This window comes from Rhineura floridana, chromosome 3 (genome assembly GCF_030035675.1).
Source record: "Rhineura floridana isolate rRhiFlo1 chromosome 3, rRhiFlo1.hap2, whole genome shotgun sequence".
Taxonomy (NCBI): domain Eukaryota; kingdom Metazoa; phylum Chordata; class Lepidosauria; order Squamata; family Rhineuridae; genus Rhineura; species Rhineura floridana.
The window spans coordinates 60856820-60882799 of NC_084482.1; the positions used below are offsets into that span (position 1 = coordinate 60856820).

Consider the following 25980-nt stretch of genomic DNA (forward strand, 5'->3'; position numbering starts at 1 on the left):
ATTCAGCCTTTGCAATTTAAAGATTTAAAGGCATTTTTCTTTTTATACTTCATAATAACCTTTTTTTAAGATCCTCCATGGCGCAGAGTGGTAAGCGGCGGTAACGCAGCCGAAACTCTGCTCACAGCCGGAGTTCGATTCCAGTGGAAGGAGGAAGTCGAATCTCCGTAAAAGGGGTCGAGGTCCACTCAGCCTTCCATCCATCCATGGTCGGTAAAATGAGTACCCGGCATATGCTGGGGGGTAAAGAAAGGCCGGGGAAGGAACTGGCAATCCCACCCCATATATACGGTCTGCCTAGTAAACGTTGCAAGACGTCACCCTAAGAGTCAGAAATGACTCGCACTATAAGTGCGGGACACCTTTACCTTTAATAACCTTTTTATACCTCATAATAGCTATAGTAGGCTTCCTCAGCCTCTATGAGGTTGTGAACTCCAGCTCCCATAATCTCTCACCATTCGTCATACTGTCTGGGTCTGATGAGAGTTGGAGTCCAGCAACATTAGGTTGGGGAGGGCTGAGCTACAGCAATGTTGTTGCTACAGCTCAAATGGTCACTTCCTTTGCTTAAGGAACATCAGAGTGAGTGGAATTATTTACCTGTTTTGTAACAACAGTGACAAACCATTGCATTTCAGCTCCATATTCCCAAGGGGGTGAAGTGGGATGGAGGTGCAGGTGAGAAATCTTTTTGAGATATTTTATGGGAAGTAATTCATGAATGGAATCAAAGACATGAATTACCAGATTGCCATTAGGGCTGTCGTGGCAGATACGGTGGTTGGTGAGGCAGGATGGTTGGGTGTTGGGACTGAGGCTCTGGTACTTACAGGAGGAGGCTGTGGCCAGACTATTGTCCGGGATGCCTAAGTTGATCCCTGACATGGTAGTGCAAAGGAAGAGAGTTTCCCTATAGAATTTCCAACTGTTTCCTTTCTGTCCTTCCATATTTCAGTTGATGTGTTGGCTTTCATGATACTTAACATGTTTGCATTTTCTCACAGGGTACCAGAGGATTATCGCAATAGAAGGTCCCTTGAATTGGTGGAAGCCTTACAGGAACATCCTCAGAACACCAATCAGATCTTGATTGGATACAGCAGGGGCCTCATTGTCCTCTGGGACTTGATACATAACAAAGCAACACACCATTTCCTTGGCAATCAGGTACTAATACTCTGGGACACAGAAATCAGGTACTTGGAGGCTCTGGGTCACAGCCAAGAAAGCTCTTTATTCCTGGAATATACAGCAAGGTACAGAGAAAACTGTATTAAAAAAAAGGAGGTCTATTTGGAGAATTAATTGTGTATTGTGTGTAACATGCAGTAATGGAGCCATGGAACCATTTTTTAAAAAAACACTAGGGAGGTGGAAGAGACATGCATGGGGGAGGATGTTTAACCCTTTCCCCAACTGCAGTTTATTCATGCAAAATCCCCTCTGGGTTGCAGACACAAAGGGACACATGTAGTTAGCCCCTTAGTTAGCTGTGAATCTTCTGTCCTTAGAATAAGATTGTATCCATGACTTTGTGTAATCTGCACCCCACCCACAAAAAAACAAATTCTGTAACAGAGAATCCAATTCTAGCTTTATGTTTGAACGAAAGGGACAAGAGTTACTTTGATGGAACAGCAGTCTTGTATTTTGAGCTTAAGGAAGGCAGGTTTGCAGGCCAATGAAGCAAGAGGGGACAAGTTCTGTGCGGGGGAAGACAGACTTGCCAAAGGCCACCTTTTAGTTTCTGGCCCTTCACCAGGCACTATGAGTGCTTTTTGTTTTTTTGTTTCCCCATAACCGTGAGGGCTAAAATACTACTTCTACTCTCTGAGACATGCATGCAACCCTCCCCACCACCTCAATAATTATCAGGATACTGAGTTCTGTGACTAGTAGAACGAACACACACACACAGTTCTTGGTGTAGTATTTTTTCTGAACTGAACCAAAATGATTAAGTTGTTTCTCCCTAGCAACTGGAAAACCTCTTCTGGCAGAGGAATGGCCATCAGATCATCAGCTGCCATTATGATGGGAGTTATGCCCAGTGGCCTGTTTCAAGTGATGACAGGCAGCCTGAGCCCTTGGAAAGCAAAGTGCCTTATGGTCAGTATGTGGGTGGCTGGAAATGCATGCCTTTGGGATCGTACATAATTTGACATGTTCAGAGCAGCAAATATGTGTAAAATGGGACCCACCAAGCTAAATGCTGCCTACCAGCTATAAATGGGGGTCCATGTGAAGTTCAAGCATCTTGTGTGCCTGCCTGAGGATGCAAAACAAGGGAATTGTTAAGCATTTGGGCAGACCACAATATATGGCAATATTTTGTGTAGGCCTTATTTAGAATCTCAATACTGTGAACTTGAGCAGTGCCTTGGAAGGGTGCAATGAAGTGATGACACCTGAGGACCAAAGTCTTGCTAAAGTGATGGTGGCTTTACAGCTGTTGGAGCTACAGAAGTCAGACGGAAAGTGGTTAGCTTTCTACTGGAAATCTGTTAGGGATGTTTTAAGAATGTGAGTGGTCTGTGTTAGTATAACTAATTCCTCTAGCCAGGTTATAGTGAAATGTGGGCATTCATAGCGCTTCTAATTGCAATGTCCATACGGTTAACAAGATGAAGTTGTCCAGATATCAAAGTTACATAATTAGTACTTTCCCCCTTATATGGGAAAATCAAGGGTATGTTGTCTTGCTGTGTCAGCTTCATTGATGATACAAAAACATTTCCAGCTACTTTCCATGGTTGTGTCGATTTTCAACTCAAGTATCTGTATTGGATTTGAAATTTTTTTTATACAATTTGTTGTATTGTGAAATGGCTTCATAAATGTTCATAATGAATAAATTATAAAAAATAAATAATAAAGTAACAAAAATAAAATAAGTATGTATTTGAAACATGATATCTTCTTTACACATCTGCCCTTCTAGGCCCTTTTCCTTGCAAGGCCATTTCCAAGATTTACTGGCAAACAACAAAGAGTGGGTAGGTACTTTGGCAGATATAACAATAATGCCCATTCTCTAAAGATTCTAGAGTGACCTTTTAGTAGTAAGAACTGCTGCTTGCTAGAAACCTGCAGCAGGCTGAGATGTCAGCAAAAGTCCCCTGCCTGTTTTCAGTCTGAACCCTGCAAACATTCATTGCTCTTTTGAACCATTCAGAATTCGCTCTCACTCTCTAAATCACGTCTGTTTTCTTTTATTTTAAGGCTTCCTTACATTATATTTCAAGGAGGGATGCCACGGGCAAGCTATGGTGACAGGCACAGCATTTCTGTTATTTATGGCAATCGGCAAATAGCCTTCGACTTCACATCACGGGTGATAGACTTCTTTGTCATTGCCAGTGCAGATCCATTTGCAGGTATGTTGAAGATTTTGATTCCTCAGGTGTTTGAGTGGATGTACATTTGACCCAATTCTGGGTGTTGCTTGGAGATGAAGTACCAAATGTGTAGATTATTAATGCCCAGTTTCAGGTGATCCTGTAGAATAGTAGCTGTGTGTGTTGAATTTTTTTGTAAACTAGTAAATGGAACAAAATTTTGTATTCATAGGCTCCACGTTTTCAAGGCCAAGAGTGTGAAGTGTTTTCATAGAAACATAGAGAATCCTGATAGCAATTGTAGTTTTCACAACTTAAAGTGATAACTGTAAATCTTTCATGGAAACAGGGCACTGTTTCATAGTGCTAGAGCAAGTAATCCAGATATTGTTGGACTACAACTTGCATCATCCCTGACCAAAGAACATGCTGCCTAGGGCTGATTATTTTATATCCCTTGCCTTATAACACAGGATACACTATAAATGTATATAATACTAATATTTTATATTGAGAGCCAGTAGTGCTGTAGTGGCTAAGAGTGTTGGGCTAGGAATTGGGAAACTAGGGTTCGAATCCCCACTCAGCCATGAGGCTTGCTGGGTGACCTTGGGCCAGTCACAGTCTCTGAGCCAAATCTATGTCAAAGGGGTATTGTGAGGATAAAAATGGAGAATGAGAACCACACATGCTACCTTGAGCTCCTTAGAGTATAGGTGGGATATTAATGTAATAATAAAGGAAAATAAAAATAATTTAAGCAGTAATATAAATGGGTAAAATCATATATCCATTACCAAAACAGCAACACTAAGCCACACCTCAACCAGCATCAACATCATCAGATTCCAAAGGCATGGACGAATAAGTTGGGAGTCCAACAACATCTGTGGATGCAAAGCTCCAAGGTGGCTTTGCAGACTAGTGAGCTTTATTTTTAGTTTTGACAAGCTTCTGAAGCCCTGAGCCTCTCACCATTGCTTGTCCATGGCATCCCTCCTTGAATTATAATGTAAGGAAGCCTTAAAGGAAAAGAAAGAAAATAGACATGTGATTTAGGTACCTTTCTCCAACTTGTACCTCCAATCATGCCTTTTCTTCAACTGCCATCAGACAGAAAGAACAGTAGGTGCCATGTTGCATTCCTGTGCAGAGGGAGGAGGTACTCCTAGGGAGATCCACCTGCAAGTGAAGCAAACTCTCCTACTAGGGTTATTGCTGCAGGATAAGAGAGGCAGTGCAAGTGGAGTTCCTGCAAGTTTGGTGTCCTAGTGATTGTCTGAGTTGCACAGCTGCTCACACTGGCCATGCTTACAATGCATACGGGAACTGAAGAAGGAAGCAATAAATGCTGTACACTTACTCCAGGAAGTTGTTCAGTGGTCTGAGGTTTCTGTGGCTGGCCAGCTTTCCTGTGGCTGACTGCCTAAACCTAAGGGGAATCTGCCTCGGCTCACCTCACATGCTTCTTAGTTCACTGAGTAGCATTTGAGAGTGGGTCACTCATTGTGTATCAAATCCACTTCTGTTAATGTCTAATGCTTGTGTAATTGCACTGCTGGTGTTGGGAAGCTATTCCATTTATTCAGTGTTCATACTCTGGGTAGGATGCTTTCAAAGTTGATTATTTGGGGTGGTGTCTTACAATACAGTATGTAACTGGTGACACAGTTCAAAAATGCCTTGTGTCATGTCGATTGTGAATGATGCACGCGTGTATAATTTGCTGCCTTTTCTCTTTAATTGCATGAAAGCAGGGCATCCATCTTTCCGAGGTGCTGTTTCATTGAGACTTAAAGGGAAAAGCAGCAATCTTTTGCAACTGTTTGCTATTTATAACTAGGTTGCAATGTATGTGTAGTGTACACTGGTGTCTCTGCCTCAGTAAATGCACCATTGGGAGTCGTTCTTTAAGACTGCGCAATATTGCTACATGATGACTTCTAATAAAAACATCTGTGATTTATAATGCTTTGCTAGCTACATCAACTTGCAAAGCAGTTGGTGCTTGAAATTTGGCAAGTGATGGGGTGTTCTAAGTAGGTTGTCTTCAGCATAGGGTGGGATAAAAACTTAAAAGTGAAAACTACTTCTCTCCGTCTCCACCACCCATCCTATTGTAGTGTTCCATAGAAAACAAAGATAAACATGTACGGTAGATGCATGGAGGTCACTTGATTGCTCTAGCCACCACCACCTCATATAATTTGCACCTCACCTTAGGCACAAAGGCAGTTCAGGAATTCCAGTTCTGTGGGGATCACAATGCCCATAAGCAATGGAGAAAGTATCAATGGCAATGGAACCTGAAGAATCTTTTCTTCCAAAGAACAAAGTGTTCATCTCTTTACAAAGGTTATCTCCTGATTAGAAATGTATAAGCCCAATCCTTTGGATGTTTATTTAGAAGTCCCACTATTTTCAATGGAACTTGCTCCCAAACTGGTATGTGTAGGATTGCAGTCCTAGTCTGTTAATCAAATGAGTGTGTCTATTCATTGATGGGCTAAATTTGCTTATGAACATAAGCAATACTTTTAAAGACAAAAGCATACTTTCTTTGTATTAGATTGTGCCTGCTATGCCACATAGGAGCACGCATCATAAGAGAGATTCTCCTGTATGTGAGAGAAGGGAGAATCCTTTTCTTAATATGGTGGTTCATCAACAGGTTTTCCAAGTATTTCTATTAACACATTCGCTAATTGAGCTGCGCAATAGAATTTTTGATTATGATGCTCAACAAGATAGAGCCTCGATAGTAGTCGCTTCCTTTTCCCCTTGGTTTTCCTATATTAAACCCAACCATGTTCTGGCTCCTTATTTTGACATCTTGACTTGCGCCCCTCTTCGCAGGGCCTTTACTGAACTGAGATTCCAAACAATGCCCACTGCTTTCCTCGAAGGCAGGTATGCTGGCACCCCGCATGCGGAACGTTATTGTATCAACAGCTGTATGGTTCCTGAAGATCTAGTTCACTATATGATTATTTGTCCCTTATATCATCTCCCGAGAGAGAAGTTCATAGCTTCTTTCATAAGTTTGAACGAGGGGATCCCCTTTGATAAACTAGTAATTAGTTTATTGTCGGCCTCACAAAAGCATATTATAATTTCTGTAGCCAACTTTGCATTGGCCGCCAAAAAGATAAGAGCAGCACTTGTTAAAACTGTTTAAATTTGTATGGAGTCTTGCCTTTGTTTTATGGTTTTAAATATTTATCCTGTATAGATGATTTTAACCTTGTTTGTTTTATGTTTCCCCTTTCTCTGTCTATGTTGCACCGGCTTATTGGCTATATGCAATAAAATTTATTTTTTTACATTCGCTAATAGGCAAAAAAACCCTTGCGGTTTAAGAATATGCCTATAGCCCACAGATATTTCTATCAAACTTTAAAAAGCAGGGAAATTGGGCAGCTATAGTGAATGCACCAGGGGTGCAGGAGACTTGACCTCCTCTCTGAGATATTGTATGCCCTACAAATTTGTCAAAATGCAAACACAATTTGGGTTGGTCTTTCACAGTCTAATCCACTTCCTTGTGTAGCTTGGAAAAATTGGGTAACATGTGCCTCTGAGCATATGGTGAGTGGTGGCAACACCTGCCATCTCCAAAGATGGAGAATTACATTTTTGTATGTATGTTGGTGTTCTTACGTTGCTTCTCTTCTCTCTTACTACTGTTTCTACAGAGAATCTAACCTAGAAAATTATACTTCTCTCATTATTCATCCTAGAAATCTGTGTCAAATTTATTTTTATTAATTTCACAGCCTTTTTATTGGTCAATGTCATATGATGGTGAAGATAGCCTTTGGTGTTTCAAACTGGAGGTTATGCTGTATTTCTATTTTGGACACATTAACAGTTGAATCTGAAAATGCGGTTTGATGTAAAATCAGACGGATTACAATATGTTGCTATTTAAGCAATGACTCCAGCTGTTGGAAAAAACAAACTTGGCCTGCCCAAGATGCAGGCTTTCAGCGTGCTCTGCTTAATCCACTCCACTTAAGGAAAGGTGGGCATGGTCAATTAAAAACATAGAGCACACCTAGAATTTTGCTAGAATATATTTCACCTCCCACTGTTTTATCTTGTGCAAACTGAGACACGCTTATGTCCATTGGAAACTGTTCTGCAGAACAGTCAGTGCCATTATTCCACAATTGTTTTTGGAGCTATTTTTAGTGTTGCTGTACTTCACATATTCTCAGAAACAGAAGCAAAAGAAAATGATTTACTATAGGAAACTTCACTAAAATTGCAAAGTAAATCAAACATATTTAAAGTGACTTTCTGAACTATATCAACTATCTTAATATTGTTGCTTCCACCCTGCTAAAACAAGATCAGCACAGCACGTGTCTTGTTTCTGTTATTTGGGCTGATTGCCACCACTCAAGGAGGTTTGATCATTTACATGTTTGTTGAGTTCAGTGGGGTTTACTCCCATGCAATCATGCTTAGGATAGGTAAAACTGACCATGGGGAGGGAGGCCTGGAGTGGGCAGGAGAAGAAGGAAGAGGGGAGAAGAGGAAGAAGGGATAGGAGAGGGGAAGAAGGGGAAAGGCAGTTCTGATCATTTGCATGCTTATTGAGTTAAGTGGGATTTACTCCCATGTGCTCACGGCTAGGATAGGTAAAAGTGACCATGGGGGAGGAGGAGGGGGTGGGAGAGTAGAGGGAAAGAGGAAGGGGAGAGAGGGGAGCAGAAGAGGGGGGAAGGCGGGGATTGGGAGGGGAGGGGAAGGGATGAAGTAAGGGGGAAGGAAGGGGCAAATGGGAGAAGATGAGAGGGAGGAGGATGGGAGGGCAGGTTTGATCATTTGCATGCTTATTGAGTTCACGGGGATTTACTCCCATGCAATCATGTTTGAAAAGGAAATGGACTGCCTTCAAGTCGATTCCTACTTATGGCGAGCCTATGAATAGGGTTTTCAGGGATGGTTTACCGTTGTCTTCCTCTGAGGCTGAGAGGCAGTGACTGTCCCAAGGTCACCCAGTAAGCTTGATGGCTGTGTGGGGATTTGAACTCTGATCTCCCAGGTCGTAGTCCTAGGATAGGTAAAACTGACCATGGGGGAGGTTGGAGGAGAAGGAGGAGGAGGGGGAAAGGGAGGGCTGAAGGAAAGGGGAGGGGATAGGAGGGAGGAGGAGGGGAGGGGAGGTTTGACCATTTGCATGCTTTTTGAGTTCAGTGGGATTAACTCCTATACAATTATGCTTAGGTGAAACTGACCTAGGGGGCAGGAAGGGGAGGGGGGAGGAGATTTGGTGGGTAGGCACTGGGCAGAAGGGAAGCCCCTTTACTTTCCAAAAGGAAAACATTGTGAACAGTATCTTCTTCAGGGTTTCCCTCACCTTTTTATTCTACAGCAGGCACATGTAGCCTCCCACCCACATTTAAACCAAAGCTGTCCCTGGCCACATCCACAACAGACCTTTATTTCCCTTTAGACAGTCATGGCTTCTCCCAAAGAATCCTAAGAAGTGTAATAAGTGAAGGGTGCAGAGTTGCTAGGAGACGCCCTGTTCCCTTCACAGACCTTCAGTCAGAGCGGCTGACTGTTAAACCACTCTGGCCACTGGAGCTCTGTCAGGGAAATAGGAGTCTCCTCGCAGCACCCTTCATAAACGATACTTCCCAGGATTCTTTGGGGGAAGCCATGACTGTCTCAAATGAAATCTAAGTCTGGTGTGGGTGTGGCCCCCTGATTAGGCAAGGCAAGCCAAGCAGCTCTGAGTCTGGGTTTTAGAACACTGACAGTTGGTTCTTACTAAGCATGCCCGGCCTTATCATTGAGTTCAATGCTAAGTTTCTTAAATTAATTAAAAATCAGCCAGGCATTAACTGCAGAAGATGAAGGTCAGAGTATGGGGCAAGGTCAGGAATAGGATTACAGGTACTCTGTGAATATGGCTGATTTTAAATTAATTTCAACAGATTATGAGAACTCTGACAGAAAGAAGTCCAAACGGGATCTGGTTTTCTCTGTCTTTTTACACTTCTCTCTGACTGTTTTGTGTATCGCCATAAAAATTTAGAGGGTTGTTAAGCAAGTGTTTCTGAGTTCAAGACTATACGTTTTGTAAGGTTTTGTTTTGAAATGATCTTATGGGAAGCATCAGAACAGCATGGGGGGTATTTTCGATTTAACATTGCGAAATGCAAAAAATCCATCCTGGCTATAGTATACAGCCACTTTTGTGGCTGTATAATAATCTGCTTCCTGAGAAATTGGAACATATGTTTTAGACTATTGGAATATATTAGTTGGTTTAATCTGTGCAGTCCTACTCTGTTATAACATGTGGTTTTAACATTGCAAATACTGAAATGATAAAACCACAAGGGTGGTTTAAGAGGGGGACTACTTTTGTTTTAAGGAACAGTCTTCTGGAAACACAGGCTACCAACAGTATGCAGTAACTTGAGCAGACAGTTGCTTGCCAAACTGCCTATGCCCTTTTCAAATTACTGTAATACTCTTTGCTTAAAATGCATTATTACCGTTTTGTGGCAGAGATACTATTTGCATATGTTTGAAGAACCACCTTTTGCTAAGCTCAGATAGAGGAGTACACAAGATAATCAGCGAGACTGTAACACATCACAGTATTTAGCTTTCCAAAATGATGAGTTTCTGGAGCAGCTGCAGAAGCAGCTTTCAATTTGTAATGAAATTCTTTGTGTTCCCAAACAGATCAACTGTTCTTAGAATCAGCAACACTGCTACTTTTTAAGCAGCTTAGTTTGTTGGATTGGCCTACGTTCCTAGAAATGGTCTCACTCAGAACTAACCGGGTGATTGCCTTTAAAAAAACTTTTTATTAACTATTGAAACAGATAAACTGAATCATTGCTGAGCATGCACAATGCCATCTGTCTTCAGCCCGTTAAAGAGCTACAAGTGAAAATAAAGCCCCTCAGCCCACTTAGTTGCATCATCTAATAGGTTTCTAAGTCTCTTGGTCATTTCATGTGACATTTTTTACTCCACAGATAACCTTGGATAAAGCACACATGTAGTCCTACTAAGTGAGGTATCATTGCTTTCACCACAGGATTGGAAAGCATAATAAAACACTTGAGGACTGGGCTTCAGAGACATGCTTTGTTTGTTTTTAAATGAATTAATACCCTGCCCTTCAACAGGTTTCCAGGGCAGCTTCCAAAAAGTTAACCGTTCAGTAAAATAAACATGAAAGCAGACATCAAAACACCATAATATAAAAGAATGGTATAAAGGAAGCAGGAGTCAAAACAAAAAATCAAAGCAGCATGAAAGCAATGCACAGAGGATTAAAAAACCCTGGGAAAATTTTTTTAAAAACCCTTTGCCTGTTGTCAAAATGACATCAGACTTGGCATTAGTCAAGGCTCTCTTGGGAGAATATTCCACAGTTGGGGTGAACCACTGAGTAACCCCCCCTCCAAGAGTCACCTGCCATTTAAGACCTTAACGTATGGGTGCTTAGAAAGACCAGCGGCCCTTCTCGTAACCTTGTTGCAAGCTGTGAAGGGCTTAAAGGCCACAATCAACACTTTGGCTTGAGCCCTGAAGCATTGCTCATCATGTGACTTCTTTTTTAAAAAAAATGTTTTAAGATGTTCTTAATGTGTTTAATGTTTCAAATATGTTTTTATTTTATTTTTAATTCTGTTTTGCTGCTTGGTTGTTTGCCGCCCTGGACTCCTTTGAGAGGAAGGGCAGGATAGAAAATTAATTAATAAATCCAATAGATTATTTATATAGTGCCATCTACATACCTGACATTTTACAAAGAACAGATATGACTGGCTTCTGTCCCAAGCAACTGAAATTGAATTTGATTTGATTTGAATTGATTTGCAATTGAAACTAGACCCAGGAAAACAGGAAGGGTGAAAATAGAGGCAAGGGTAGGAAGGGAAAGAATTATGTGATGATTTCAATATTATTGTGATTAATATTGCCCTGTCCTAGGCATAGATAGACCTTGCTACTTGTGTTCGTATCAGTTGATAAAAGTACTTTATGGTTGTTTCCTCCCCTCCCTGCTGCCTCTCTCCCAGTGGAAGAAGTGTTATATATTGATTCCTTTCCTGCAGAGTTTGATGACCCATCTGCACTGCTGGTGCTTGCTGAGGAAGAACTGGTAGTCATAGACTTGACGTCTGCAGGCTGGCCATCTGTCCAACCTCCATATCTTGCATCTCTTCACTGCTCGGCCATCACATGTTCCCACCATGTCTCCAACATCCCTCTAAAGTTGTGGGAAAGGATAATCAGTGCCGGGAACAAACAGAACTCTCAGTTCTCTAATATGGTACGAATTGCATGCATCTGTAGAGCTGGAATGGGTTTTGAAGTGAACAGATGACACTTTGTCATATTAATACTGGATTTCATGCTGTGTCTGAAATCCCACTTTGGAGGCAGAAGGTTCCTGCTTTTAAAGGAATATGAGAAAAAGGAATGACACAGCTTCAATGCTGAAATTTTGATTCCATCCTGAGTACTTGGAGATAACTATGCCCCCAGACCAGAATGTGCTTGCTTGTTCTGTTTATTGCATTTATACACTACCTTTCCTCCAAGCAGCTCAAAATGGCATATGTGGCTTGCCTTCTCCCATTTTATCCTTATGACAACCCTGTGGCATAGGTTCGGCTAACAGGCAATGATTGGCCCGAAGTCACCCACTGAGCTTCATGGCTTAGTAGGAATTTGAATCCTGGTTCTCAGGTCCCAGTCCAGCACTCTAACTGCTACATTGCTTTGACTCTCTTGACTGTGGCATTGTAGGAGAATTTAGAATACATTTTATAACATGGAATAAAAGAATTCCTGCAAGGCCTCTGTAAGCATCCCTGCTACAATGTTAAAGAATATTCTTTACTAGTGCTCAGATAACAGGGAAGGGGGAAAGATGAGCTTGTGCTCTGTTTTATCTGAAGACGTGGACACAAAGTGGTCTATTAGAAGGTTACTGTGAAGGAAGAGGGGAATGGATTTGGCTTGAGTAGCTTCTAATCGTCTTCTCCCTCTTTCTTCAATCCCTTTCCCTTTGCACGACTTTTCTATTCTAGTAGTCTATGAACATCAAACCCTCCTTTCTCTGTGTGCAGAAAATAGAATTAAATCATGTCACTCCAATTATACATGCTGAATTATATTGTCAATTTATTTGCATAATTTATTACAGAATTTCAGAATGTAATAATTTTAATTTGGGAATGACAGGGGAGGGGCTGTGTAGTTCAGTGGTAGAGCACCTGTTTTGCCTGCAGAAGGTTCCAGGTTCAGTCCTTGCATCTCCAGGCAGGGCTGGAAAAGGCCCTTGTCTGAAACCCCAGAGAGCCGTGGCCGGTCAGCATAGCTAGATGGCTCCGTCATCTGACTTGATATAAGGCAGCTTCTATGTTCCTCACCCTAACATGGATTTCTAGATCCCTCAGTTACAATGGGCTCTGGCTCTGCACTCGCATCTAGATGTAGACATCTTTTTTTTTTTCTTTTTGTTAAATTGTTCTGTTAAGTTTGCAGCCCTGGGCTCCTTCAGGAGGAGGGGCGGGGTAGAAATTCAATAAGTTATAAATAAATAAATAGGGCATGTTTGTGTACATGACGGAGAATTCAGGACACTTGAAGCATAAGACAATTGTTCTGTACCCTGCTGAATTTACAGTAAATGTGGGCCCAGTTTTAGAATGCTCCAACAGTTAGGGCTTGCAAATATTCTGAGTTTGCTGCAGCTGCTGCTGCTGCTTACAGAGGAAATGTAGGTTAAGGGATTCCCTCCAACCTTTTATTAAATCTTAGCAAAAGGAAATTGGCTAGTAAAACCTTAAGAATTTATGTCTCACCTTAATCCAAGAAGAGCCTACTCTGTGTAGATTTGGTGTTGAATGCTTTCCTGCTCCCTCTGCCTCTTCACTGTATATGGACTTGCATCCATTTAATGTGAACCCCTATTATAATTTCTGTTTTCCTAGCCGTGGCCAATTAGCGGAGGCACCAGCAAGGCTCCAGATCCTCTCCAGCGGGATTTACTGCTTACTGGGTAAGTATAAAAACAGAAATCCTCCCTTAGGTTAACTTTTGGGGGCCCTGACTTGGCAATCTGTTACCACCTCTGCTTTGTCAGCCTTTAACTGTTGGCCAATATAAGGTAAGGGTCGTCACTTGTGCAACAGCCAGTAAACTGTTGACCATTTTGAAGTTAGTATTGACACTTCATAGATAACTGACGCTTCTGAATCAGTTATATATTTCTGTATATACATTTAAAAAGTCTTACATCCAGTGAACGGCAGGGGATGATGTCCCTCTGTATGTCATGGTCTGCACACGAAATATGTCTTTATTGCTGCTTTTCAACTAGAATTTCAGAAATACATTAATACTCCTGCAAGGCCTGTGGAGGATTCTTGTCAAGTTCCCTGGTAAAATTCTCCCAATTAATGGTCCAGGCAACCTGCCAGCCATGCTCAAAGGATAATATTAACATACAGGAGATGGAATACTTGATGTTCCTGAGAACCAAATGTACTGATGCTGTGGAGAGATGATTGAATGTTAGAGCCCTTCACCAGACTTCATGAAACCCAGTGGGATCCAAACTAATTTTTGAAATGTTGCTTGGTGTTGTGATCAGCAGTGATGTGGGGAAAATTGCATGTTCACCCAAGCAAGAAGCTGTGTGGTGCCTCAAATGTAGCATTGTGGATTTTTGTGTTACTTAATTGGTACATTTGTATACCACCCTAGAACTTTAAGTGGTTTACAGTTTCAAAATAATGGCTAACAAACTAAGAGGCATGATACAAAAGGGGGGAAGGAAGGAAGAAAAGTCAATTAAGGTGTTAACTGTTTCATGCTGTTAAGTAACAACCAGGCAGAATGGTCACCATGGAAGAATGTTCTCAGAAGGGAGGAGCCAAAATGGCAATTGGTCTCAGCTAAATTGATGGAGTGGGTGTTGCTGCCTTGCCCCTCCCTATGAGGTAGCCAAGTGGAATGGCCACTGATGGAGAGGTGGCTCGCCACATGTATCTGATTATGTTATGCAAACCCATTTCTATACAAATCATGTCCATTCAGATTATTCCTGTCAGATTAATTCTAAAAGCTTACTGCAATGCATGATCCTTTTATTTACTTCACTGCTGCAGTTCAGTACACTTACCTGGGAGTAAGTTCCATTGAACCCAATGGAGCTTACTTCTGAGTAGACACATATTGGATTGCTGCCTCAGTTGGATAACCTAGAAAAAGCCTTTTACAGTGAACAAAACTCCCCCAGTCTGATAAAAAAATACTTTAATTTAATTTTACCATAGTTGAGAGTAAGAGAAGGGAGACAATTGGTGATAAATGGATTGAAAACTGGGCCACTTTTATTATTTAGTGGTTCATATTTAGTGGTATAATAAACCTGAGGAGAATGCTGTACCTTTACTAAAAATGAGCGCTACCTGTCACAATATTTATAATTTGTCATTGTAAAAGAATATTGTGTGCTTTCCTGTTTTTGTTATATTTGCTGTAATACTAGTTCTTAATAAAAAAAACTAATATACTGAATGTGTGGAAACAAATGTGGAAAGCCATTAACTGCCTTGATGGTATTCAGTCTCTCGGGATTCCTCAGTAAGCTAATAAGGTCAGCTTCCCTGAAAGATGTGTTGCCCACCATTACTGATTTTCCCTGCAATCTGCAGCCACAGGGGAATGGTGGTTGTGGTTCTGGGTATATATTATTCTCCCTTTGTACTCGGCAGTAGTGAAGCTCAGAAGGCAGTCACTAGCCATGCATGTGAACAATCCATGCACTCTGAGTATACTTCAGAAACGTCTTTGGTGCATGTGACTTCTCCAGTAGACAAGTCAGCATAGAAAGGGTATCATGAAGGAAGAAGGTTTTGTAAACTGCTAGCTGGATCTAATAGCCAGTGGAAAATTAGGATAGCTCTTTAATATCTATATTTAAAAAATTATTTCAGTAGGATTTGACTGGATTAAGTGACAGATAAAGATTCAGTGTGTTATCATACCTGGAAATTAGGTAGTGATGTGGGTAAGTATCTGCTTGCCCTTTAATTTCTTTTTCCTGTCAGGCATGAGGATGGCACAGTGCGATTCTGGAATGCATCAGGCGTTTGTCTGAACCTCCTATATAAACTGAGTACGGTGAGGGTGTTCCTCACAGATGCCGATCCCAATGACAATATGAACCAGATGGGAGAAGATGAATGGCCGCCTCTGCGCAAGGTGAGGTCGTTTTAGATCAGCTGAAGCTTTCTGAAGCCAAGGCTGCTGTACAGAGTTGCGAAGAAACTGCAATGTTGCACATCTTACTTAGAGTTCATGTGATCTTTTCTTTCTTGCCTCCCTGCCCCACTAGGTTGGCTCCTTTGACCCTTACAGTGATGACCCTAGGCTTGGGATCCAGAAGATCTTCCTGTGCAAATACAGTGGTTACTTGGCTGTAGCAGGAACAGCAGGGCAGGTACTGAAATGCATCAAAAGGATTTGAATGGGCTGTTGGATGCACTCCATTCAGCAGCATAGACAGACACACTTCTTTGCAGCGTAGATGTGTCAGTACTTTATCTTATTTCCCTCAACTGGGAAATGCAGGAGCTCAGATTTGCTCAGATGCTGGGCCTTCTGATCTGGAATAACTTTTCTTTTTTTTTTTTCAATTAATTTTTATTCTAATTTTCAAAACCAAAATAATACAAAAAGAAAACAACACAAATCAATAACTAATACAATACAAAAAAATACATATATATAAAAATATTGACTTCTGATTTGTCATAGTTCAGCTATAAATCTATAATATATAACAAACCTATCTCTTAATAGATTATAAAATCACCTTCCTCCAGCGGTTATCTTAGTTGGTTTCAAATCTCATTAACATCATATCATTTTAATATTCCACAAAAAGTCAAAGAGAAGTTTCCAATCCTTGAGATATATATCAATCAATTTTTTTTCTAAATAAACATGCCAATTAATCCAGCTCATCAAATCTACTAAATCCAGTAATTTCAAAACACTATAATTCAACTATAAATCTATAATATGTAACAGACCTATCTCTTAATAGATTATAAAATCACCTTCCTCCAACAGTTATCTTAGTTGGTTTCAAATCTCATTAACATCATATCATTTTAATCTTCCACAAAAAGTCAGAGAAGTTTCCAATCCTTGAGATATATGTCAATCAATTTTTTTTACTAAATAAACATGCCAATTAATCCAACTCATCAAATCTACTAAGTCCAGTGATTTTAAATCGCTCTTCTGTCATTATCCATATTGGGTCCATCTTCCATCTTCCATCTTTACGCACCCAAAAATCTTGCTGTCATAGTCATATAATAAAAGTCTGATAGGAATTTCCTCCATCACAGATATTTTCTTGCCATCAAATCCAAACGTATCACTGAAGTATTGTTGCAAAGCCGCATCTCTGTTCCTCTTTTCCACGTGATACACTAGTACATCTCTTGAAGGTTTTTCCATTGACACAAGACAGGGATTAATTCTGTTAACTTTCTCCATTTCAAGTTCCATCAGATCCTTCCAGTCCAAGAATTTTTTTGAACCGATAATATCTTTATCTCCAATCTCTTCAATTCCTTCAGGGACAGCGCTGAATTCCAAACTGTAATATTTGTCTCCAGGATCCATCACAGCCAGGAAATCCAAATCTTTTTTCATGTCCATAATTAAGCCAATCTCCATAGTTTGAACCTTGCCTTTAATTTCTCTTTCATCTTTTTTTTGTTTTCCAGATCTATCTTTATTCTCCTTTCTCATAGAATCCTGAGTTTCTTTCAGCTCCTGTCTCATTTCGTAAAATTCAATTCTCCACGCTTGTCTATTATTTCTCAGTTCTTGTTTTATTGAGTTAATCCCATTCATTATTTTCTGAAACATGTCTAGAGATAAAGTCCCTTCTTGTACATCCATGGTCTTCTTAATTGTCATTCTTAAAGCCAAAGGAACAAAACTCCTTCAATTTTCAATGTCCCAAACAAAGAGCAGCTTATTTCTTTAACCAGTTACAAAGGAGTTAATTTTTCCAACAAACTAACGTCACACGCTAGACAGCCCTTATCTCTTATCTGCCTGAAAGTGTAAGAACAGCTTTAGTTCACAGCGTCGAAATAGCTAGTAGCAGAGAGAATGAGCAGATTCATCAAAAAAAAAGTAGATCAGAAAAAATAGTCCCAGCCATAGATCAAAAAGATTTCTTATCTCCTCCAATCAGAAATCTCTCGCCCGTTGTAATCTTTAGAATGCCATTTTCCATGTCAGCTTTTTGCAATAAAAAAAGATAAGCTATTTATATTTTCTTCCCCCCTAGCTCCGCGAACAAAAAAAGGAAAGTCTTACCTCACCTAGGTTATCTCAATTGCTGTTACTTTGACAAATCTCTTTAGCTGTATAGATAAGAAAATGATGAATGTAGACAGGAGGATGTTTGCCTGTTAATCCGTATATAAAAAAAAACGGGTCACTTATCCAGCTGAGCTAGCATAAAAATCCTCGCTCTGTCTGAGCTGCTGGAAGACAGACAATTCTGACGAATTCCAGACTCCAACAATCAAAACAAAGCTATGTGGGAAATCTCACGTTTCTTCTTTAACCGGAAGAAATTATTCCCAGTCAGAAAAGAGCCTTCTGACTGAATTTAAACTGGATAAGTTTCATCCAAGACGGGAGCCCGTCTCAGAGGCTGCACAGGCGTAGGGATCCTCCTGGGAAGTCCTGATCTGGAATAACTTTTCAATAACCATAGTGGATTCAGGAGTGTGGGAGGTGGAAGTATTCTGTACATGTTCAGATAGCGTAACATGCTCTTTGTGGTATCCCTGGCTTAAAAATAGATGTGAGCCCATGTTCACCCTCCAGTGCATGCAAGGAAGGGGCCACTGCCATCCTCCAGCACACCAAAACTCTTGTTTTAACCTTGCCTTACCTTAGAGCACACATTGTAAGTTTCTCCATCCTTTATTTTGTATAATTTACAATGATGTAGCTGCCAGCTGTGGGCAGCCACTCAAGACTGCTTCTCTTATTCACCTTTGGGTTTTGAGTTTGAATCTATTTGCTCTCTGAATTCTTGTGCTGTTTGAGCTAGCTGGATTTTGATAATAGTAGGAATATACGCGTAACAGCAGAACGCAACATCCGTATAATGGAACAGGTTGAGAAAAATTGTAAGTTGCGTAAGCTGGTACTAGATAAACCCTTTCACTAGTCAGTGGGCTGTGTTGGCAATGCAGAATCTTTGGGTTAGCTTCCAGCCTGCTGCTTTCCCCCCTCTCTGCTCTTTACTTCCCTATCAAACAGCACCAGGGAGCATCCTTGGTTTTGAATTACCTTGTGGAACGCCTCTCTCGCTATGAACCTACCCGTTCACTTCGTTCAGAATCTAAGGCCCTCCTCCGGGTACCAGCTCATCGGGAAGCCCGGAGGGTGGTTACTAGATCTAGGGCCTTTTCTGTGGTCGCCCCTGAGTTGTGGAACAACCTCCCCGAAGAGGTACGCCTGGCGCCTACACTTCTATCTTTCCGGCGCCAGGTAAAGACCTTTTTATGCTCCCAGGCATTTTAATCTTTTAATTTTCTTAATCTTTCTACTTTTAACATGTATCCTTTTTAATTTGTGTTGTATTTTGTTTTTGTTGTGCTTTCTGTTGCTTGTTTGTACATGTTTTTGTGATTTTTTACTATGATATATTGTATTTTATCTTGTTTGTTCACCGCCCTGAGAGCTATTCTGCTAAGGGCAGTATATAAATTGAAATAATAAATAAATAAATAATAAATTCGGGTTGAAGTAGCCCTTTCCATGGAAAACATTTTGATCAACCATGTCTAGTGGATCCATACAGTTTCTGCCCCAGTACCGTTGGTCTATTGAAAACCTCTGTGTAGACTATGGAAGGCCAATGCATAGACGTGATGGAACATATTTGGTTCACGGGTGCTCTACCACATTTATATCAGTTAGAGAAGCTCAGCTATAACAACAAAAGAAAAAATATACATGCGTGTCCTCCATTGTGAAGTGAAAAACTTTTCACCGAGTATTCACGTTATAAAATGGTTGCTCTTGGGCTCTTCATTATGTGCCCACCCTCTCTTCTTTTTAGCTTTGCTAACATTGAGCTCTATGAAATCATCTTTAATATTGTATTATAAAATTGCTCTGACCTGTCCTGGCACCTTATAGTGAAGGGCAGGTAATCTCTCTATATTTTTGTAAGTCTAAGCATCACTCGGCAGCTTGCTCTGCCGCAGACACTGGTGCTGCAAATTGTAATATGACCAAACCGCACTGAGCTGTGTGGTGGTGGGGAAAGCAAGCAGCCGGATGAGCCAACTGGAGAGCGGGCGGCAGCCTGGGCATGGAGCTGCTTCATGGGAAGCCTCAGTATCGCTATTGTGGAGCCTCCTTTTCCTCCAGGCCATGGAGGGGGGAAGAAGGGTGGGTGAGAATGGGTGGAGAGTGGGGGGAGGTGCCTTGGCGACCTGGGGCAGAGGAGATTGGCACGCAAAGCATGAAGGGCAGAGCCTCTAGTAAATAATGTAAACCAGTTTTTGGTATCTGTTAGTTTTCATCCTAAACACACTCCTCTGAGTAGTTTCCCACTGGGCTTGTGGGAGCCATGCTACTTTAAAGAAAAATCTCCTGCTTGAGTCATGTAGGTATTGGCCTCAAATGACAGTTCACATTGGACTGAAACTAGCTGCTTCCCCGCAAGCCTAGCAACTTGCTCCACCCACCTGTGATGAGAAAGTAACAGCCTGTCATGACCTGAATGACTTTCTGAATTATTACTATTTTATTGTTCTTTGAATGGTTAGATGGGTAAATGGGGAGATTATCGTTAGCCAAGTGGGTCACTTACTATGGTGTGCATGTAACTGCTTGGTAGTAGGCTGGTCATCCAAAATATCCTGTCAGACTATGGCAGAGAGTCAAACATTGGCATTAGATCAGAAATAATAAAAGCAGTGGATGGATTTTGCCTTGCTGCAGGCAAAAACATTAGATGACTGATTTTTACCAAGTAGCTCCATGGCATAATTTACATGTACTGTTTTTATGTTTTATGATATTTTAAGCTTACTACTTTAACTGATTATATCAGGGTGGGGAACCTCTGGCCCATGGGCCAAATTTGGCTCAGGATGGGTCTCAATTTGGCTCATGAGGCCATTTTCCCCAAACCATGCCACCTGCCTCACACATGACATGTGGGGCAGGTAGAGATGTAACTGCCAATGCACAATTGAGAGCCTCAACTTGTACCACCAATTATGCATAGCCAAGGGAGGCCTACTGTCACTACTGATCAGCTGACTAGCAATAAGAGTAAGCCAGCTAGGGTGGCTGTGCTGTTGACTTCCCCATGAGGATCTGGTAGTGCAGCTGATCCCTGTCCCAAGTGGGAACTTCAGCAGGCTATCCAGACACACAACTGAGTGCCCTATGGGGAACCCAGTAGCACGGCAAATCCCTGCAGACATCAGGCTTGGAGTCACTGCCTGTCAGCTGATAGGCAGTAACTTCATGACTTGCATGGCTTGGATTTTCTTTTGTCATGCGGCTTGCTATGCTACAAAACAAAAAATTGGCACTTGATGTCAGAAGGTTGACAGGTGGGCAGGACCCTGCCTGCTTGTCAGAATGGCCTACCAGATTTCAGAGAACTCAGTTTCCCACAGCTGGATTATATGATGTGTATGTTGCTTTTGTAAGCTGCTTTGTAAGTATTTATCCTGAAACCTATGGTATAAATACATTTAAAATGCTAATAACATGTACAGTGGGCTACAATGGCCACTTGGTAAATGCCTGTATTGTATAATTACATAACAACATGCTGCCTAAAGGCTTCCATCCCTTTTCTCTTTGCCTTTTTTAACTTCAAAGTATATTACACTACAGGAAGGTGTTAAGACTCATCAAAAAGTGAATTTGACAACTAGAATTCCCCTGTTGCTTAAATAACATTTAAAAACAAGTGAGGATATGGATTAAACGCAAAACTGTTCCTCAAAGCTTTAATAGCAAAAGCCAAAAGGAGGAAGTGCACCTGTCCTGGACTGCACATGCACAAACTGTGTGGTTTTGCAATGCCGAGATTTCAAAACACAGTCCTGAATGACCTCCTCTCTCTGCCCCCCCCACCCCCAGGTCCTTGTAATGGAACTAAATGATGAAGAAGCAGAACAAGTGGTTGACCATGCGGAAGCAGACCTCCTCCAGGACCAGGAAGGCTATAGGTGGAAGGGTCACGAAAGACTCAAAACCAGAGAGGGGCCTGTTCGGTTTGAGCCGGGATTCCAGCCATTTGTCTTGGTCCAGTGCCAACCGCCAGCTGTAGTCACGTCACTGGCCCTTCACTCAGAATGGAAACTTGTGGCCTTTGGTACAAGTCATGGCTTTGGGCTCTTTGACCATCAGCAGAAGAGGCTAGTCTTTGTCAAGTAAGTCACTTCCTGAATGTTTGGGGGGGAAATAGAATTGTAGGATTTAGGTGAAAATCTTGCATATAACTTCAAGTACTTCTCAAGAGCCATGTGCTTCAACAGGGATTTCCTGTCTGACTGGTGTGGCATAGTAATTAAGAACTCAAGCAATGAGCTGGAAGTCCTTGGATAAAATCTCAATTTAGCCAAGAAGTCACTTAAGCAAACCATTTTCTCTCTGCCTCAGTCGTAAATCTACTGTGGCTCCTCCTCATTAGTAAAGTGTATCCCCAGTGCATGGACACCTTGTGCACCCAAATGACAAGAGAGGGGGCCAGAGTAGGCCCCTACTTGTGGGAGAACATATTTGGAAATATCCCCAGGTGGGGGAGAAAACCCTCCCCCTTGAGTCGCCTTGATGTACTTCTATGAAAAGTGCAGCTTGTAAATAGCTTAAATAAATAAACTCTCTGCCTGTCCCTTAAACCACACAAAAATAACTGACTCGTTCCTGGCAGAAGAGGGCGGCATACAAGTGATAGCCTTAAGGCAAAGGTAGGTTGTTTCCTGAGCACAGTTTAGTCAACACAGTTGAGCTCAGACAGGCGTCTCATGGAAGTCCAAGGTTCATCTCTCTGTCACACACACCCCAGTTGCTTTGGGGGCAAAGGGGAGGCTACTCTCTCTCTTCCCCCTGATCATTATGGGGAAAAGACTTTCCGCATGAATGCTACAAGGGTAGAGGACATTTCTGTGAAGTTATTAATACTGGTGTATCCTACAGAGAGATAAGGATTGCCAAGAATAACCCAGTTGAAGTGCTATGCAAATCCTAAATAATGGTATAATTAGAATTCTTTCACGTATCACTTTTTTTGAAAAAGCAGCAGATTTCACGTCTAGTTCTCATGGCTGTTTAGAAACACTTAAATGAATTTTGCTGTTTGAATACCTTTAGGGTCTTCTGGTAATCTGGCACACTTTAGTAATTTTCAACGTTCCCCAAAAATGGATACTGTGAACAATATAAAGTATGCAGTTTAGCACAGTTCTGACTTTCTGAATGCTAGCTTCCCTTGAGTAATAAGTTTTAGAACTCTGGGCACCAGCAATGTCCTTTGTTGCTTTACATCAGCAACATCGGCTCCCAGTTCCCATCAGCCCCAGTCAGCATTCCCTGGGGAATATGGGAAATGTAGTCCAACAAACATCTGAAGAGCCACAGGGTCCCATCCCTGATATAAAGCAACAAAAGGCCTCTACAGTTGCCTGTGCACAGCATTTCACATCATTATGCTGCAAAATGTAGTGACTCTTATTGGGCTTCCTGTGTATGACTGTCCAATAAGTTGTCCAATAACAGCTGGTTAAAAACGGGAACTGAACCAGTCTTGTGTGTTTCATCCTAGGTGTACCCTGCATCCCAGTGACCAACTGGCCTTGGAGGGCCCTCTTTCCAGAGTGAAATCCTTAAAGAAGTCCCTCCGCCAGTCCTTCCGACGGATGCGAAGGAGCAGGGTATCAAACAGAAAGCGGCGAACTGCTGAGGTGAGTTGATGTGCTGTTCTGGCTTCATGTATTCAGTAAAGCCTTGCTTTGGTGCCTCATGAGTATAGAACAGCCACTTCATTACAGTATTGTATCTGTCTTGCTACTCATGGTATTGATATGTCATGTGAGGAGGAGATGCAGGCAGCTAGAGGGGAAAATTGTGCTGGCTTCCTTCTGTTGCATAAAGAGGTGCAAAAGATTTGGAATGCAGTTGCTTGACTTCTTATAAAGCTGCCTTCTGGTGCCAGCTAATACTCATGCTGGATCAAAAGAGAGGGTCACTTTGTTATCTAAATGTCATGATCTGCCCACTAGAGAGATGGTAAATTGATGAAAAGGGTTTGCTCGCTTATTTCTTGTTTCCTTTTGTGGGAAGGTACAAGAGGGAATTTCCAGACATGACCATGATGCATTACAGGAGATAGAACTAGCTCCTGTCCAGCGGAAGATTGAAGCGCGGTCAGCAGAGGACTCCTTCACTGGCTTTGTGCGCACCTTGTATTTTGCTGACACCTTCTTAAGAGACAGTGAGTAAGACCAGCTTCTCACTTTGGGCTTGCCGTGTGCTCCTCTGCTGAGAATGGAAAGAAATGAGATATGATGGGCTGCACAGCGCTTGGACTGAAATAATGCAAGCCACACTGGTACATGCAGAGCCATTTGCCTTCGTCACTGTCAGTTGCCTCCTCTTAACCGAAAGGGAACTGAGTCACTTCTAGTTTGGCTGTTTAAAAAGTTGCAGCTCCCAAATAGATATGTCTGTTCTACTTTAAATTTGTTCCTAGTCTCCAAACAGTTGGCTGAAAAGCACCCTTTCAGTGAATGTAATTTTTAATATGCTGGATATACTCAAGGCATCCATTTCTGCACTAAATGTCACATGCAGGCAACATAAGTGCATACAGAGCAACATTTGTTGTTTACTTGAGAGGCAAAATCCCTGATTTTGCAGAATTTTTTTGGATAATGGATTGGAAAAGGCATTGATGAAAAGGGAATACTAGTGCTCGAGGGGACAAACAGAAAGCTTAGTTACAATATATGAAGCTCTTTACTCTGAAACAAGTAAAAAGGGTGGTGAATTAATTGTAGTTTATAAAATTATGCATGGCATGTAGAAAGTGGATAGAGAGAGTTTTTCTCCCTTTCTTGTCATACAAGAATCTGGGGTCCAACAATGCAGCTCAATAGCGGGAGACAAAAGGAAGAACTTTTTCATTTGGCACATAGTTAAACTATGGAATTTGCTTCTGCAACATGATCTGATGGCCACCAGCTTAGATGGCTTTAAAAAGGGTGTGTACAAATTGATGGGGAATAAAGGCTATCAAAAGCTATAGGCATAATGGCAATATGCTACCTCCCAGGTTCAGAGGTAGCATATTCCTGAATTATCAGTTGCTGAAAAACAGTGGGGAGTGGGCCATTCCCCTCAAGTTTTCCTTGTGGGCTTCCCGAAATCATCTAGTTGGCCACTGTGTGAATCAGGGTGCTGGACTAGATAGGTCCCGCAGGGCTCCTCATACATGCAAATCTTGGTCCAGGCTGGTTTAATCTCTTCTCCCTTCCCCCCTGCCATGAGTTTAGTGGCTGCTTCCACATTTTCACTTTTCTTTCCATCACCATAAAGGCTAGAAACATGTGGAAATTGTCCACATCTGTCATAGCTATGCAGGTTTCTCTTAAGCCCTTGCATTATGCTATGCTTTATTCAGTCTGATAATACTGTGTACTTTAAAAAAAATCACATCCACAAATTAATGCACATGCTGAAGCAGAGTTGTGGGTAGGTGAAACCAGTTGAGTCTAGTACATAAGGGATGGTCTTGCTTTCCCTCATTTGGCTGTGTGTGAGGATTCTGCTCATGGTCTCTCTTTCCTCTGTTCCAGGTTCCCGGCACTGCCCCTCCTTATGGGCCGGGACTAATGGGGGCACAGTCTATGCCTTCTGCCTGCGTGTTCCTCCAGCCGAGAGAAGAATGGATGAGCCTGTCAGAGCAGAGCAAGGTGACTGAAAAGCTCAGATGAATTTAAATTTAGATAAGAGGGCAGTCCCTAAACGTAGGTTTGAAGGTACATTTGTGAAATGCCCTGGTGATAAAGCAGGGATGGGGAGCCTGTGGCCCTCCAGATGTTGCTGAACTCCAGTTCCCATAATCCCTGGATTCTGGCCATGCTGGCTAGGGCTGATGGGAGTTGAAGTAAAATAACATCTGGAAGGCCACCAGCTTCAGGCTCTAGACTCTTGAGATCTTGACAGGGCCTTGGCGCTGGCTGCGGAGTCGGGTGTTGGAAGCAGGGTATGCCTTCTGGAAGAGCAAAACCAGAATTGTCTGTCCTACCATACCAGCCCTCAGGTAACAGATGCGATGATTTTAGGAGAAGCATTTGTGGTAGGTAAATGTGGTGTCCTGAAGGAAACAGACTAGTTCATGCATACCTACATAAAAAATAATGCTGATGTGACCTTGGACAAAAATTCTGAATTCATTTTAACTTCTATGCATTAAACCCTTCGGATCTTAACAACTTCCACCCAGTCTCTAATCTCCTCTTTTGGGGAAAGGTGATTGAGAAGGTAGCGGCTG

At 41.7% G+C, this 25980-nt stretch overlaps 1 protein-coding gene across 6 annotated transcripts in view; it reads left to right on the forward strand.

Annotated features, from left to right (window-relative positions):
• Window positions 1-25980, forward strand: part of LLGL2 (LLGL scribble cell polarity complex component 2) — a 79607-nt gene that overhangs the window by 41492 nt on the left and 12135 nt on the right. For all 6 annotated transcript variants that reach the window (XM_061616164.1, XM_061616163.1, XM_061616169.1 and 3 more), the window contains exons 7-18: window positions 1008-1170; window positions 1980-2112; window positions 2945-2999; window positions 3226-3380; window positions 11441-11658; window positions 13328-13395; window positions 15452-15605; window positions 15739-15843; window positions 21567-21859; window positions 23251-23389; window positions 23769-23919; window positions 25283-25399. In XM_061616164.1, the coding sequence (XP_061472148.1) occupies window positions 1008-1170; window positions 1980-2112; window positions 2945-2999; window positions 3226-3380; window positions 11441-11658; window positions 13328-13395; window positions 15452-15605; window positions 15739-15843; window positions 21567-21859; window positions 23251-23389; window positions 23769-23919; window positions 25283-25399 (1751 nt within the window). The remainder of the gene's footprint in view (window positions 1-1007; window positions 1171-1979; window positions 2113-2944; window positions 3000-3225; window positions 3381-11440; window positions 11659-13327; window positions 13396-15451; window positions 15606-15738; window positions 15844-21566; window positions 21860-23250; window positions 23390-23768; window positions 23920-25282; window positions 25400-25980) is intronic.